Below are 17,297 nucleotides of genomic sequence, written 5' to 3' on the forward strand. Positions count from 1 at the left end.
TCGATTGGCGTGTGTGTTTGCTATCTGCTGCACCACCTCAGGCAGCAAAATGCTTTGGGCAGCTACTTTCAACTGCTGTATGATATCTAGATATTCAACAAGTACACTTTCCCCTGTAATGACATCTCCTTCCTGGGAAATGCTGCACCTGGTTATTTTATTTTATGCCTGCCACCTAGCTGTTAAGGGCAGTCTAACCAGACAGAAAACAGCGTTGCAAGGAAACACACCCACACTGTCAAAGATGCTGGTAACCTTAGGAGCATGGCCACGGGCACACTCAGATAGTATTCCTCGTGTGCTTCCTCATGCCAGCCACACAGCGGCCAGGCTCCAGGGCGAGACACAGAAGGTGCTGCGGGCAGTTATTACGGAAGGAGCGGAGAGCCGGTATCGGGTTCCCTGATCGATCGCGCGCGAGTGATGTTGACACGGTTGCTATAGTGACCACGCTCCTAGCGCACCGCCTCCTGGAAGACGAGTGAGGGGGCGGGGTCCGATGAGGAAGCTGTTTCCATGGTGAAAGGCCTTGGGTGAAGCATGTCGGATCTCGGCTCAGAAGAGATCGAAGAGGAGGCAGAGAATGATTTGGGGGTCAGTGTGTGAGGAGAGAAAGATACAGGGAAGCTGAGGAGGAGCTGGGTCGGTGTTAGGTGAAAAGGTGGTGGTGGGATGCATGTTAATGACTGAGTCAAAATCCTGCACACACTTACTATGGAGTAAGCCCCATTGATCACAGTGGGACTTACTTCTGAGTAAACATGCATAGATAGATAATTTTCTGAATAAATATTCCTCCCTCTAGTCTGAGGGGAGAACGTGTGAAGTACAGAAAAGGATTTTTTGCTGAGAGTTTCATACACATTTGCATGATGGTAGAAACAGTTTGGAAATGTATGGCGTCGAAGGCTTTTAATTACTGATGACTAATTCTGGGAGTTTGATTCAGGATCTTACCCACAATATTGATAAGTGTCCTCTAGAGTTTTACCCCATTTTTTTTGAAAATACTAATTCTTGTCTTTTAGTCCTCATCCAGCCACTGTTAAAAGACACAATATCCAAATTGTATAACTGTATCAATGCAAAGCAGCTTTATGCAAATATTTAATTTGAATGCTTTATTTAAAATAGAGAAATGGCAGTCTGGGGTTATGATGAAAGAATTTTGGATTTACAAATAATTCCAGAGAGTTGGCTTTGAAGCTCTTGCTGAAGATGTTTACTTGGCAGAAATCAATATAGAAATGATTAAAACCCAAAAATTATATGACAGGAATAAATACTATGTATAATCTTACTGAACACTTCAAAATGCTATTTAATAGCATCTCAAGATTATGCACATTAAAATAAAAGAGAGAACTAGTACATTCCAGCTGTGGTCTGATGCACGTGTCCCTGGGAGTAAGTCCTATAGAACTGAATATCACTTCTGAGTATATGTGGATAGGATAGCACTTCATGACAAAAAAAGAGAGCTATTTGCACATTCGTTTCATATGGGAAGGGGCCACAGCTAAGCAGTAGAGCCCGCAGGCCCTGGGTTCAGTCCTCAACATCTTCAGTTTGAAATGGCAGAGCCATTGCTAGTCAGTTTCCACAGGGGTAGATGTGTTTGTCTGTTGCAACAAAAACAAGCCTTGTGGTACTTTAAAAACCAACAAATTTATTATAGCATAATATTAGTCAGTTTAGACAATACTGAGATAGATAGATCAATGGACTTGTGCTTCCTTTGTAGAGTGGCCAGATACAAAAGAGGACAGGGCTCCTTCCACTTTCATAATTTGTAGAAGAGGGAATTTCAGCAGGTGTGGTTTTCATGACAAGCTAATGCTGAAATTTCTTGCATGATAAGCTATATCTGCTGAAATTCCCTCTTCTACTGCACTACTAAAGGGAAGGAAGCCTTGTCCTCTTTTGCTTTTGGCTACCCTATTCCTATGTTTATACTCAAAATATTTGTTTATAAGTAGACTCCAATCACAATAGCTTTTTTGTTTTAGCTGAATGATAACTATCTGATCCCATTTAAGTAGGAGTATGAAGGAGAACGCAATGAAGCTGGTGAACGGCATGGACATGGAAAGGCGAGATTACCCAATAGCGATACCTATGAAGGAGAATATGCAAATGGTAAAAGAAATGGACAGGTATGATTTATTATGAAAAGCATTTGCATTTGTTCATTATGTATATTAATAATATATATGTATCTCTATATATCTATATCACCACTCCCCTTTTGCACTGGACTGGGTGTGTGTGTTAGATTAGGTGGAAGTGCCTTTTGCCCAGCTCTGTTGGCTTTGCCCATGGAGTGACACCAGCATCACTCTGCCAATGTGGAGCTCCCTATTCTAGCTGCTGAATGCATGGGGAGAAGCCCCAAAACAGGTGTTTCAGAGGCAGGAAATGACTGATCCAACTCAGGATCCTCTGGATCCCAAGCTAACAGGCACCACTGCTGCTGCTTGACAGCATTGGGTTCAATTCAGGCCTGATTACTATTCCAGCTTTCCTTGTACATGCACACACCCTTTTGCCTTGGTCAGCATGAGTGACAGGGCGGCAGGTGTAGCGGTAGTTTTGCCATTGCTTGGCCAGAGTTTAGATTGTCTTGCAACTCATTCTGTACCTCTCCTTATGTAGTCAAAATGGTGCCATCTGCATACAAGAAGGAGATATTAATAGGCTTGGACAAGGTTTTCAGAAGTATAGAAAAGTAGAGAAAAAATCATAAGGAGGGGGGAGAGAACAACCCATAATCACCCAATGAGAACTGAGTATTCTCATTGGGCATGTAATGCTGACTGATGGGGGCAGGTTGGAATGGAGTGGATAGAACCCTGAACAGGAGCATTCCATGATGCAACATTTGTTGCAGATCCCACTTGTTTAGTGCATATCGGCCATTCTCCCAATATAGGTGCTACAGTAAAAGAACCTGAGAATGAACAAGAGGTCTCTATGATGTATATATATTTCAGGGGATGTACAGATTTAAGAATGGTGCACGCTATACAGGAGAATACTTTGAAAATAAAAAGCATGGCAATGGCGTCTTTATTTATCCAGATGGATCCCGATATGAAGGTAAATTGCATTTTCTTTGTTCAGATTTAAATGTCAGGATTTTGATGACTAGTGCAGCTTATGCAATTGTGCCTCTGTGTATGAATCAATTAACAAATTAATGCAATTGATCATTTTAGACTCTGGACTTAATGGTTTTACAGGAAACTATGTTCAAAGTGTAACAAGTAACAATGAGCAGGTGTTCTACCTTGACAATTTGTAATTAGGTATTCAATATTATAATAATAATGAGGGTGCTAACAAGCTGATAAATTCTTTATTATTTATGGTCTTGCCTTCCTTGTCTAAACATCTTACCAGAGGATTTTGATACCTGAATACAGTTCAGTGAACTTGGCATGCTCATGAATCAAGTAATATGTAATAATTTGTTGAAATCTATATATGTGTATCATTTAGAATGTAAGACCAGTAAATATTCTGACTTTTGGGCCTGTGAATGTTTCAGCGTCTGTCTTCTTTGACAGTAATTGCTTAAGTGCATATTAATATTAGAAGAATATGCATTATGTGTTTACTATATGTTTTAATATGATAGAACAAATAAAAATAGCAAGGAAAATTATCACAATATGCTTTATCCAGCCCCTCCTTTGTAGAATGCTAGAACTAGGGGGTTATCCAATGAAGCTGAATACTGAGGGCAGATAGAAGGAAGTACTTCTTCACACAGCACATAATTAAACTATGGAATTTGCTCCCACAAGATATAGTGATGGCCCCCAACTTGGACAGCTTTAAAGGGGGATTAGAAAAATCAATGGAAGATAAGGCTACTAGTTCAAGATGGCTATATAATGCTTACTCATCGTGTCCTGCTTATGGGTTTCTCATGTGCATTTGGCTGGCCATTGTGAGAACAAAATTTTGAATTAGATAGGCCTTTGGTTTGATCCAGCAGGACCCTTACTATGTTCTTAAGAAAACCTGAGAGACTAAGTGTGGGAATAGAGAATTGCCGCAGTGAGTCCAGCCCACAAGAGAAGTTGGTGAGACACAAGGATGGATATGAAATAAGTACAGTGTCACAGCCTATGGTCTTGTGCTAGTGCTAAATGCAGACATTTATGTTTATGTTATCAGTTATTCCAGTTTTGCTTCCTTATCACAGTACAGGGTTATTTTAGCTCAATTTGCTATTGATCTCTCTGCTGCGATCAGTAAAATTTGATTTTTAAAAATAATTGTATAAATACTAAGCACTTTCCCCATGCTCACAAATTATTTGTATATGTAATCAAAGCAAAGATGGAGTATTCTGGCTTATAAAGAAATGTATACATATTAGTGTACCTGTTCTGTTCGTTGCAGGAGACTGGGTGGAGGATCAAAGACATGGAAATGGTGTTTACCATTATGTAAATGGAGACACATATACTGGAGACTGGTTCAATCACCAGAGGTTTGTTCTACTGAGGCATCTGGTTTCTTTTACATTTTGGATAAATTGTAAATACTAGCGGGATCTGCAACAAATCTGCAGTGTATCCCTACCTCTTAGGAGTACTTTTGTACAAGGGTGCCCACTAGCCTGGGACAGCCACCTTGTAGTTTGCCTAGGCTCTTCGGGAGGCAGTTCTTTCTCTGCCCCACTTCACTTCCCAATATATTTCTCTGTTGTGCTGCTTAGTGCTAGAGGAGTCAGATTTGAGGCTGGCTGGCAATCCTGAACCAGAACATTTTATTACTGTATGACAGGAGTTGTGCTCTGGAGAATGAGAAAAGGAACATATATCCTTTTTCCTTTCCTTCCTCCTGAAATGTCCCCATATAGCACAGGGAGGGTTTTTTTAACTTCATGGCATTCCTCCACACACACCCCATGCCTTAATCCCCTCTTTCCAGAATTTTTACTATAAACTTACAGACTTGAGTATGCCATTTTCCTTTCTCTCCTCACCCGCCATTTCCCTTCTCCTTCCTCAAATGACACAGTAATGTTCCCTGACCAACTAATCTCAACCATAGACTAAGGCAGTGTGCACACTCGAACTTTAATGTTTACATGCGTTGCTGCTTCTGTGTATGTGCTTCAGTGCCTTCAACCACACATAGGTGCTTTACATTTTATGCATCCGAATTCTATCTTGATGTTTCCTGTCCACACTAATGGGTGATGCTTGATGGGGTGTATTCATTTCTGCTATTGTCCCCTCCCCTCAATTAGTACTTCCTTGCTCACCGTTAGTTCTGGAAATCTGAAGTCCATTGTGGACATGTACACAGGTGTTTGTTTCCCTGTGTCAGCACCTTAAAATGTTTGCAGTTGAGTAACATACAATTTTATATTGCATTTTCTTCCCTAATTTGATTATCCACAGATTGGGAAAATCCAAACTAAGTGGTGGTGGGCTGGGCAGAAGTGTGAGTTGTTGCTTGAATCAGGAGGATGTCATGTGGATGCTGAAAAAAAAAGCGACATAAGCAGTTTCAAACTCACATTCAACTCTAAAGTGGGCAAGGCTTAAATTTACTCTCAGTCTTTTCAAATCTTCTGTGCCTTTAGACCAGGGGGCTTGTCCAGCGGGCCACTTTTAACTGGTGGTTTAATCTGCCAAGTGGATCTGTGCCCACCAAAAGCAGCAGGATTTGCATTTGATGCCAAATTTAAACAATGGTGAATGCAAGCCTCATTGCAAAAAAACCCCAAACAAACCATACTCCTAAACTGTGCACTCCTAATGGTTCTTTGGCAGCAGGGCTTGAATTTTGCACTGTTTAAATCTGGCGCTGAATGCTCTCCAAACTTTGGAGAAATTCACAATTTTAGTGTAGCTATAATTGGTACTTTCCCGTGCTCCCACTGAATTCTCACCAAGTTCCTGACTTTAAACATGAACACAGACATTTCCTCTCCAGACAATGGGATTAGTTACTCTTAGTATTTTCCTATCTCTATTATCTCAGCCCTGGAATCTCATAGGTACTAGTTGGGTCATTTTGGAGTTTTTTTCTTTTTCAGTTTACACATTTCTATATATAGCACAGTGGGGAAGAGAGCCTGGCTGGGAGTCCAGAGTCTGTGAGTTCAAATCCCTGCTTGTGTCTCCTAGGTGTCAAGGGCCAGCTAAAGATCACCCCCACAGTGAGTGGCTCAAGGGTTATGTGCCCTACCACCTGTGCAGCTGTGGGCAAGCTACATAGTCCCAAGGAGCCCAGTTGCCCCCCAGCCGGCAGTTGCGGACAAGGAAGGGGTGGGCTTGTGCAGGTGTGGCAAGCTGAGCAGGTCCTAGCCAACTGGAGAGGACTAGCCTCAGAGGAAGGCAATGGTAAACCTCCTCTGAATACCTCTTACTGTGAAAACCCTGTGAATACAACCAAAAAAAGGATTCATAGGGTTGCCATAAGTAGGAATCGACTTGAAGGCATATAACAACAAATATTTCAATAGGGCTTACTCAGAGGTAAGTGGATATAGAATTACAGGTTTAATTTTAAGACAGAATATTTTCCATAGTAATCAATTTAATAATCTATTTAAATCAATGATTTAAATTGTCTTGATTTAAATCCATCTGTCCTGTAACAATCTGAAAAAGATAACTTTGGCATCCACAATCAAGATTCTGGTTTTCCACCTGTCTAATGCAAAGCTACTCTCTGTCTCTCCATAGGCATGGGCAAGGTACATATCTCTATGCACTAACTGGCTCTAAATATGTTGGCACTTGGGCAAATGGACAACAAGAAGGAGCTGCTGAACTTATTCATCTAAACCATCGATACCAGGGGAAGTTTGTGAATAAAAATGTATGTTTGTTAGAAATTGTGTTGATCTCAGAATGTCTTGGAAGTTATCTTTTATTATGTGTGCTTTCTGTTGAGCATGCTTATTTATTTGACAAGATTTGTATATTGCTTAATCGATAAAAATCTCTAAGTAGTTTATGTAAAGTAATAGAAATATTTATTAAAAATACAAAATAAAATCAAAAAACAAATTGACATAAAACTATCAAAATATAAATAAACTCATCAATTTTAAAACGAATATATATAGTAAAATTTCATGTTAAAATTACAAACCTAAAATTATATGCCTGGATAGGCTTGCCTAAACAAAAATGTGTTCAGCAGGTGCTGAAAACACCTAATATTAACAGGCAGGGAGTTCCAGGTGGTAGGTGCTGCCACACCAAAGGACTGATTCCTTGCAAATGCAGAACTGACTTGTAAAATGCTGTATCTGCAGAATGAAGCAGTCAAATGATAGTCTGGATATCCAGAAGTTCCTTGAGCACAGTGGATCTCTAGTGTTAACCCAGAGCCTTATGTAAGCAAGGTTGTTTTCTTTACTTTAGTCTGGGGTCAATTCCACCTGTCTACATGGAACTCCTGAAGGGGTTTAGATTGGTCTGAGAATGTTTGTTTTTATTTTAGTAAACATTGTATACATGTCCTTACAGTTGCAGCAAAAATAACTAAATGACTTGTGGAATCATATAGACCAGGGGATCCCAAACTGTAGTCCATGGACCACCAGTGGTCCATGAGCTTTGTTCAGGTGGTCCGTAGTGTATCTGTGGATTCGTGGTTGAAGATGGGAGACAGCACATCCGTTGCGTTAAATATTCAGATTGATTTTTAATTGTATTTTATTGCCCTTATTTCTAATATATTGTATTTTATTGTATTACAATTAGAATTCTGCATTCATATAATATATTGAATGTATTACAATTTGAATTATAAGAAATAAAAGAAGTAATAACAATATAATTAAAACTCATATAGCATCTAGCACAATGCATTACAATTGCTACCACGAGCAGAAAAATCATTAAGTGGTCTGCCAAAACCCTCAGCAATTTTCAAGTGGACCATGAGGAAAAAAGTATGGAAACCACTGATAAAGATTAACCCACTGATTATAGCATAAGCATTAAGGAATGGAGTCCATGTCTTCATATGCATGAACTGTTATCCTCATTTTGGGGGCATATGTATGCGAGTCTAGAAAAAAGCAGTGAACAGGTGGAAATTAAATGCAAAAAATGTAATCTGTGACAATTATGTAAAGTTTAAATAAGAATGAGCACTTTTAGATCAGTAATAGTCTAAATCCTGGGAGGCTGAACTGTTCTCTACTGGTTTCTGAATGTCAGATGCCCAGTTTCTGATGTTAGATTTCTGTCTCTTCTTTTACTAGAAACTGACCTAGTTTTCCTATCTAGAGTTCAGAACTACTGGTAGATGCCATCTACAGAATACAGTTTCATGTCGTTAGGATTATATTGTCAGAATATTATCAATTTGTGCTTGTTTCCTCATACAGCCATTGGGTCCTGGGAAGTATATATTTGATATTGGATGTGAACAACATGGCGAATACATTCATGAGGTAAACACTACAAATACTAAGAGTCAGAGAGCCCATTCATTGTGTCTTATAGCCAACAGCTGACTGAAACAAATATATGCTTTCTTGTCCATCAGGGTGCAAAAGTAACAATTTTAGTTGCTTACAATGCTAATGCTAAATCACTGATGAGGGATGCATTTACCAGATGAAGAGAAGGACTGCTTCTCCACTCTCCTTTCAACCTGTTGCTCTAGCAATACCTGGGGTGCTTCCAGATAACTGTTTATAGAACATTCATTTGGATTTATATACAATTCTTTTGGTGAGGTTATGCAACATTGCCATCTAGAGGTTGTTTCCAGTACAGTTTCCCAATTCTTTTCTTACCAGCAGTGAGAAAAATGACAGAAGATTGCATGGGATGACAATCACAAGGTGGGGATGTCATATAACCTCTATACAAATTGTGTGCAAACAAATTAAGATACATGCTAAATAAGCAGCCCATATAGGAGCATCCCTAGTTTTTCCTGAACCCATGTTGAACTTCGTAAAAGAAAGAAAGAAAGGCCAGTTCCACACAGTACCCATTTGTTGTCCTCCCAACTATTTTTGCCACATCCACATAACTCCTTGGTGTTGGTGTAAGAAATGTGTTATGATACAGACAGTAAGACTTTTGGATTTCTGGACTTGTGCCTTCTGGCCTGCAACATTTGGGCGCTGCCATGATAAACCAATACAGTCATACAGAGGTGTTCAAAAGTTGCATAGTCTTTTCGTTCTGGGCAGTCACATTCTATGCACTACTGAAAACAGATTACTGTACTCTGCTCTGCATGAAGAAAAGTGATGATCTCTTTTAGTAACAAAGTAGTAGTATTGTGCATGATAATGTCCAGTTGATAGAGCCCAGTTGGCTCCTTGGTACACACCAGAGCTTAGGACAATGAAACAAGTTGGGAGATGGCTTGAACCAAAGTGCAATCAAACACTAGTAAGTGCTCATTATCAAGCCTTCTCAATGGCAGCAATGGCAGCTAAGAAGCCATACTATGCTGCTTCCATTGCATCCTCACTGTGTCATCCAGCAGAGCTTTTCCGGCTAGTGCAGGGCCTTTTACAGTCTGATCCAAAGGAGGTGGTGGAACCTACTGTGGCTTGCTGTGACTTGTTTGCAAAACAATTTGAGAATAAAATTGCTTGTGTCCACTGGGAACTTGACTCCACAATTAGAGCAAATGACTCTCGAGAGGACTTCAGAGTGCTATCTTATCCCGTTGTATTGAATGAGTTTCAGTTGGTAGGACTCAAGGAAATGGACAAGGCACTTGGTTCACTTCAGGCATCCAAATGTGTTCTTGACCCTTGCCTTCCATCGCTGATAAAAAATACCAAGAGATAGCTGGCTGGCTAGGGAGGTGATTAATGCCTCCTTGCGAGAGGGAGTGGTCCCTGTCTGCCCAAAAGAGGCTGTGGTAAGACCACTCCTTAAAAAGCCCTCCCTGATTCCAGAAGATCTAAATAATTATTGTCCGGTCGCTAATGTTCCTTTCTTGGGCAAGGTTCTTGAGTGCATGACTGCAGGCCAGATACAGACTCTCTTGGATGAAACCAATTTTCTAGATCCATTTCAATTGGGGTTTAGACCTGGTTTTGGCACAGTAACTACCTTGGTCACCCTGTATGGTGACCTACTTATGGAGAGAGATAAGGGGATCCTTGATCTCTCAGTGGCTTTTGATACCATTGACCATGGTATTCTTGTGGAGCGGCTGTCCGAGATGGGGGTGTTGTAGTGGTTCTGGTCCAACTTGGATGGTTGTTGTCAGAGGATGGTGCTTGGGGCGTATTATTTGGCCCTGCGGAGCTTCCAGTGGGGTTTAGCTTTTATCTTCCATGCTATTTAACACCTGCATGAAACCACTGAGTGTAATCACCTGGAGATTTGGAGTTAGTTGTCAGCAATATGCTGACAACACACAACTTTATCTTTCCATCACCAGGTATGGCATTGGATGTGCTAGACTGATGTCTTGCCTTGGTAATGGCCTGGATGGGAGCCAATAAACTAAATCTCAACCCAGATAAGACTGAAGCACTGTTAGTGGGTAGTTCCCTAGACTGGATCGAGGGGATGTGGCCTGCTGTTGATGGGGTTACACTCCCTTTAAAGGAGCAGATGCATAGCTGAGGGTACTCCTGGATCCATTACTATCACTTGAGGCTCAAGTGGCCTCAGTAGTGAGGAGTGCCTTCCATCACCTTTGGCTGATGGAGCAGCTATGACCCTTTCTGGACGGATAGCCTGACTTCTGTTGTGTATGCCCTGGTAACCTTGAAGCTAGATTAGTGCAATGCATTATACAAGGGGCTGCCTTTGAAGACAGTTCAGAAACTGCAGCTGGTGCAGAATTCAGGAGCCAGATTGCTCACTGGAGCAAGACAGTCTGAGAACATAACACCAATTCTGGCACAACTACACTGGCTACCCGTTAGTTTCCAGGCTCAATTCAAAGTGCTGTTTTTGACCTATTAAGCCTTATACGGCTTAGGACCCTAATACCTGAAGGACCACCTCCCCCCATATGAACCAACCCAGATCCTGCATTCGGCATCTGAGACCCTTCTTTGTGTTCCCTCTCCAAGGGACACAAGCGCGGGCCTTCTCAGTTATGGCCCCCCACTTATGGAATGCTCTCCCCCGGGAGGCATTATCTATTTTTAGGCAGCAGGGAAAAACATTTATCTTCTCCCAAGCATTTGGCGCCTAATTTTAGAGGGCTTATGGAGGGCTCTTGATGCTATAGCCCCTTTAGGGGGTGGGTTGTTCCACCACTGTTACGTTTATGTGTTTTTAAGTTTTTGTTTTGTTTACTTTTTTATACTGGTTTTAACTTTTTAATTGATTGTAAGTCATTTGGGTTCACTTTTGTGAAGAAAAATGACTAACAAATTTAATAAAATAAATAAATAAAGGAATTTAAAGCAGAGCTTCCATACTCTTTTTTTTTTTTTACCATGAAGTACTGCATACTCAAACAAAATGGGCTGGGTCCATAGTTAAATGTATATAATGAGACTTGTGGAAGCTGCTGAATGAGGTGGGTTGTGGAATGGGGAAGGGGCTGAGACAGAAGGGGGATCCCCATAAATTGCACAAACTGAGTGCTTTTTTCTGAAAGTAGTGAACTGAGTTCTCACCATGCAGATCTGCAAAAGTTGTTGAATTCAAGATTTGATGTTAATTTTCCTGCCCCTTATTTCTCTCCTGTAAAAGAGGCAATAGCCTTCTCTTCAGGGCTATGGGAAGCAGTCAACCAACTATGACTCCAGTTTTCAGAAGCTGATTTGTTTTTTCAAATATGTTTTATGTTTTTATGAACTTTATTCCATGAATGCATGTTACATTCATTTCAGCAAATTTGTGGGTTGTTTTTTCTTCTGCAAATGGGCCTTTTGACTTTTTATTGTGGCATTCATAGTTCATTTTGATTCCCTTTTCATAACTTGCTTAGCTCATGCAAACCAAAAGCAAAAGAAGAGGCAGCAAAGAGCTGCCTTCTGTTCAGAACTATGAGAAGCAACCAGCCATTGAAGCCTTTCTCTTCGTGGAACCTAGTACAACAGAGGTGCCCCCTGGCTTTGAAACGGAGTGTGTCTGCATGGTTTGCTTGCATGTGATATGTTAGGAAGGATTTTTTTTTGGGGGGGGGAGAATCCTTTAGAACATTAGTTGATATTACAGTATATACCTCTAATTTGCATTTTTTAAAAACTAAAAATATGGCTAGTTATTTTTGCAGTCTCTTGCAGCCTTTTGAGTATCTTGGTCTAATTTTGTTAATAATGGCACTATTACTTTAGCAGAGTACACGATAGTGGAGAAGATAGTACTTTATGCTTCAGAGTTTCCAGATAGTAGCCAGAGATCCCAATGGGTTGATGGTTAGACTATAGTGAATTTCAGAGACAGTGCTGCAGCATGGGTGGTATGGTGGGAAGGAAGACTGATTTGGTGGGCTGATGGGATGGCCAATAGCATCCTGGTCCTTTAAGGAATGTATTTGGAAGACACTGCAGTCAAAAATTAAAGGGCTTCATATCTGCACTTTCAAATGTGCTGCTGTATCATGTATTTTACAAATGAAGATTTGGATGTAATGAGAAACCATAGTTTCCTGCTATGTGCACAAGCCTGCACAAGGCTGAGACTTGTGCTCTCATCCCCTTCTCAAGGAGGTGATCAAAAGCTTTTGCCACAGTTTGCCATTTCATCAAACAGCAGAGGCCAGCATGGAGTTGCCCTCCCCACACCAGTGTCACTTCAGCTTACCTGAATGGCCATAGGGTATGGCAGGGTGGTGGCAAGGTTGGGTCTATGTACACCAGTGGGAGGGCCAGATTATCTCTATCAGTCTGTCTGCAGAGCCCTGACCCAGCTAAGGTGCAGCAACACCAGTTTGGAAGGATGGCTCTGCCGCTCCACACCTGCTATTACTGACTTCCAGACTTGGTGAACTGTAGTTTCTTTATACTTTGGTTTGTTAAAACAAGGTCAAACCCTAGTGTCAGATGTTTAGGAACTTAGAATACCATCCATTCCTAAACTAGATAAGACAAGTTTGCACCAACATACCATTCACAATTTGATATAGGAAAATAGCTAACACATAACAAGTAAACCTATGCTGGTGCCTAATACAAGGGCACTCTCCAAGTGTCTCAGTCTGGGGAGAATATTCTACAACCAGGGTACCAGAGCCACAAAGGTCTGGTCTCTAATTACTACCCATCTCACTCTGGAAGATGGAAGCATCTGGAGCTGGGCCTCTCATTAAGAGATCTTAAAAAGCAGGCAAGTTAATACTTCTCCAAGCGAGGCTGGATCAAGATTCTTTCTGGATCACTTTGATGGGGCATTGGAGCAATAGAAGCTGTGTACAGAGACTGGTGTTTAGGTCTAAGCCTTTGTATTGTTGAGGGCTGCAAGGGAACATGGAAGTGTGTGTGTGTGTAAATTCATAATGAATCAACAAGCTGTTGTGATATACAAGCCTGGTCATTTCCTTTTTCATTCAAATTGTTATTCTGGGTATTCATCTGATCTTCAGGAAAAACCAGAGGAAGAGGAGGAAGAAGAAGTTTTTATTCCAGTTATTCCAAAATGGAAAGCAGTAAAAATTACTGCCCTAACACTCTGGAAACCTGAAGAACCACCTCCTCCTGAAGTGACGCCTGCAGCACCTGTAGAGGCTCCATTGGCTGAGGAAAGTGCACCTCCAGGTGTGTATTTTCCTTTGGGATCAACCTTTCATTCATTGATGTAGTACAATCTACATTCATTTTGGTAGGATTCATGTATTTGGCAGACCAAGGTTTTGCAAGATTGTATGCGTTTTATGATACTCCCCTACATAGGGTTTTTCAAATGAAACTGGGTGCAAAATCACATAGGATATACCCATCACCCAGTTTGGAAGGCTGTACGTAATGATATCTGCAGATGGAGAAATTCAGATTGTTTGGTCCCCGTGGGTGGTTGGAACATTCACAGGTATAGCGGCAATCAAAAATATTTTTTTTCCTGTGTGTAATTTTTAGAGACATGGCAACAAGAAATTTATGACACATGAAGACAGAATGAAGACTGTTTCAAATTCCGAAAAATACCTAGAATAGAACCCTGTTTAAATGAGAGGTGGAGAAATTTTTTTAGATCAAGGGCTGCATTCTCTCATGGCTAACTTCCAGGGGGCCACATCCCAGTGGTGGGTGGACCAAAGCAAAATGGGCCACCCCACACACTCTCTTTCATGCATAATACATATTAATACACATCTGTTAAAATACACACATATCCATTCATGTACACATCCATTCACGTACACGCACACATGCACATGCACATGCATTCATATATAACCTACGCACTTGCACACTTTCACTCTCCCTCCAATCAATTAGGTTTAAAAAAAGCCTCCTACTGTGATAGTGGCAGGCTTTCTCAAAACTAATTGCCATGCAGGAAGCAATGGGGGGGGTTAATCTGTCCCCTGCTGTGAGTTCTCCACCTCCCCCAGGAAAAATCCTGCATGTGGCTATAGCATTTGAAAAAGGCCTCCCACTGGTGGCAAAGAAAGTTGGTTACATTCCCAAGGCTTGGATAAACAGAAAGGCTTTTATCTTGCCTGTAAATGAGGCCAACATGGAGGACAACCAAATATGTAGAATTGCATTGTGAGACTGTTAGCAATCATACTTGCTTTATATTACTAGGAAAGAAAGCTGATGACATCCATCTTAGGACCCCCTGGATTTTATCTGAGTGACTTGTTAACTCAAAAGAAGCTTCATGCAAATAAGCAGGGCAGTAATGCTTTTACTCTTCCAACATTTCCTTTTTGTGTTCCATACTAGCGGGTGAGACTCCATCTGAAGCTGCTCCTGAAGGTGTTGAGGCACCTGCAGAGGGAGCAGAGCCCACTGAAATGACATCTCCACCTAAAGAGACAGAGGAAGAAGATGAGGCAGCTAAAGAAGATCAAGGGGATCAGGGTGAGGGATAGAGATAGTCTGCAGTGAGTGATTAAGCTGTTCTCTCAAAAAGATGGCAATTGGAACACTATTCTTTTTGGTACTTGGAGGTATACTGCCTTTATTCGTAGAGGTTCCACTTAGTTACCATGGCTAATAGATTAAAACTACTTTTTGTAGAGACAGCAACATGAATCATGACATAAAACATAGCTGCATCTCATCCAGCTTTCCACCGCAAGGTGGGATCATTCACTGTAAAAGCCCACATAATATAGGCCATAGTGCTCCACCACGGCACACTGCTGGAACACAATGCCAGCAGGCCAAATAAGTTAGTAAGCTCTTGTCAACTGGCCATTGCCTGTGGGTGCTTTGATGCATCAGTCTCCCTATGTATCCACTTACATGGCTGCTGTAAGGTATGGCACCTGAGCACAGTGGAAAGGTGTCGGCAGCTGTCTGTAAACATCAGAGCCCTTGCACTATTTCTGGACTGCTTGTTTCATGTATCGGGGCAGCCTGAGCCTCAAGGCAAAAGGCAATGTCCACCCATCCTCTCATCACTCACTCCTGCCCTTCCTCTTCCTGCTGCTTGCCTCCCTGACCCCCCCCCCAACAGCCAGCATTGCTCCCCCTGATTGTTAACAGCCAAAGATGCTGCCTCCTCTCTTCTTTTCTTCCAGCTGGGAACATTGTGCAAGATGGCACTGCCTGGTGACATGAAATAGGTTGCAGGTTTTTCTAAGACGGTGCTGTATTAAGCAAGATGGTGCCACTTGAGTGAAATATAGCCATTCTCTCCATGCTGCAGAAAAACAGAGTTTTTTCTCTGGCCAGAAGAGGAGAAAGGAGTGAACAGGCAGCAATGTAGGCAGTTATTAGGAGGATGGAGGAGAAAGGGAATTGTACACCATCCCTGATAATGCTACCTTACTCAAGTGTTTCATCCCACCTTGTGGCAGACTGACATGTTTCATCTGGAGAGCCAGCACAATAGTGGAAGTGGGTATTAAGAGCAGGCTCCCTGTTGCAGTATTGTAGAACACAGCACACCACAGAACCTCCAGCTTGAATCCAATTGGACACAATTACTATTGGATGAAATAGAACAATTTGAAACCGGTTACCTTCATCCACTCTGCCTTACTGCCCCATACTTTTAAAAATTGCCTTCCAGATTTCAATACTGCCTCCATTTTTTCCTTCAATTCATAGCCTGTTCTATTTGGCTTGTTATAATCTGTTTCTCCCTAAGATAATGTAAATTGGTTCTATTTCACTTGAGCCCTACAGGGTGGTTGTTGTGGGATTTTTTTGGTGTTTTTTGTTTACTGAAATCAGAAACACATTTTAAACCTTTCCTCCACCACCCAAATAGGTTTCTCTCCTTTTGCCTACTTTTACACTTGTTTCTATGTTTGATTTTAACTTACATACTTTTCAGCAGTGGCTGAGCAATCCTAAAACAGTGATGGAAGATATCTCATGGGAGAGAAAGCACCACTACCAAAGCCCTGCTGGCTGATTTTTGCCAAGATGGAAGAAGATGGTGGGGGGAGGCTTCCCCCTCCCTTTTCTGTCCCATTGGCATCCATGGGAAGGAAATCTCTATACCAGCTCCTCTCAAATCATGGAGTTGCACTTATGTCACATCCTAAGACATCTCAGACTCTTTTTGGTCAGCTTCAGGACTGCTGCCTAGTTATTTTTAAATTCAAAGTTTGTACAGTGCCAATTGCAAGTCTCACTTTTTAGAAAGAAAAAGCAATTCTCTTGTATTTATTTTCCTCCATTTTATTTTTTCTCGCAGGCATGGCAGAAGACAAGGAGGAGGAAGCAAAAGAAGCCGAGGTCCAAGAATAAGGGAAAGAAATGACAAACATTACATATAAAGAAATGAAGCACAATCCACTCAAGGTTAGGCACTTTTAAGTTCCATTAATTTTAATGGAGAAGTTTGCTCACATGCTCAACTCTCCAATTTAAATCGATGGAACTTAAAAGTGGTTGACTATGATGGGATTGTGCCCGTACATTTTTTAAAGCTTATAAACTGGACTACTTGTTTTATATTTTAAGGGGCAGCCTTAGCCCCACTGCTGTCTGTGGCAAGAGAACAGGATGCTGGACTAGATGGGCCACCTACCTGATTCAGCAGGCTGTTCTTACGTTTTTATGGTGTTCAGGCATAATGCTAATTTACAGTTTAGGAATATAAGAACAACTCTGGGTGAACGTTGGAATCATACACTTCCTCCTTCCTGGTGCATCTCCTCCCCATGAGGAGGAGATAAGCTTTAAGGCTGTAGTGAGGGAGTAGAGTGGGTGACTAGAGTCAGGGGAGCCCCAAAGG

The 17,297-nt window shown here is 41.4% G+C and overlaps 1 protein-coding gene across 2 annotated transcripts; it reads left to right on the plus strand.

Moving 5' to 3' along the window:
• The first annotated feature begins 491 nt into the window (after nt 1-491).
• On the plus strand, nt 492-16,951 carry RSPH1 (radial spoke head component 1). Of its 2 annotated transcripts, none has more exons than XM_061629459.1 (9): nt 492-594; nt 2,043-2,156; nt 2,994-3,099; nt 4,414-4,504; nt 6,717-6,852; nt 8,378-8,443; nt 13,519-13,690; nt 14,825-14,962; nt 16,755-16,951. In XM_061629459.1, the coding sequence occupies exons 1-9, from the start codon at nt 541-543 to the stop codon at nt 16,805-16,807; spliced, it is 930 nt and encodes a 309-aa protein (XP_061485443.1). In that variant the 5' UTR covers nt 492-540; the 3' UTR covers nt 16,808-16,951. The 2 variants fall into 2 exon arrangements, with proteins under 2 accessions (XP_061485443.1, XP_061485444.1); XM_061629460.1 differs by lacking the exon at nt 492-594 and adding an exon at nt 1,368-1,407 and having other exon boundaries at nt 2,040-2,156.
• The last annotated feature ends 346 nt before the right edge of the window (nt 16,952-17,297 follow it).

This window comes from Rhineura floridana, chromosome 5, assembly GCF_030035675.1.
Source record: "Rhineura floridana isolate rRhiFlo1 chromosome 5, rRhiFlo1.hap2, whole genome shotgun sequence".
Classification (NCBI taxonomy): Eukaryota; Metazoa; Chordata; class Lepidosauria; order Squamata; family Rhineuridae; genus Rhineura; species Rhineura floridana.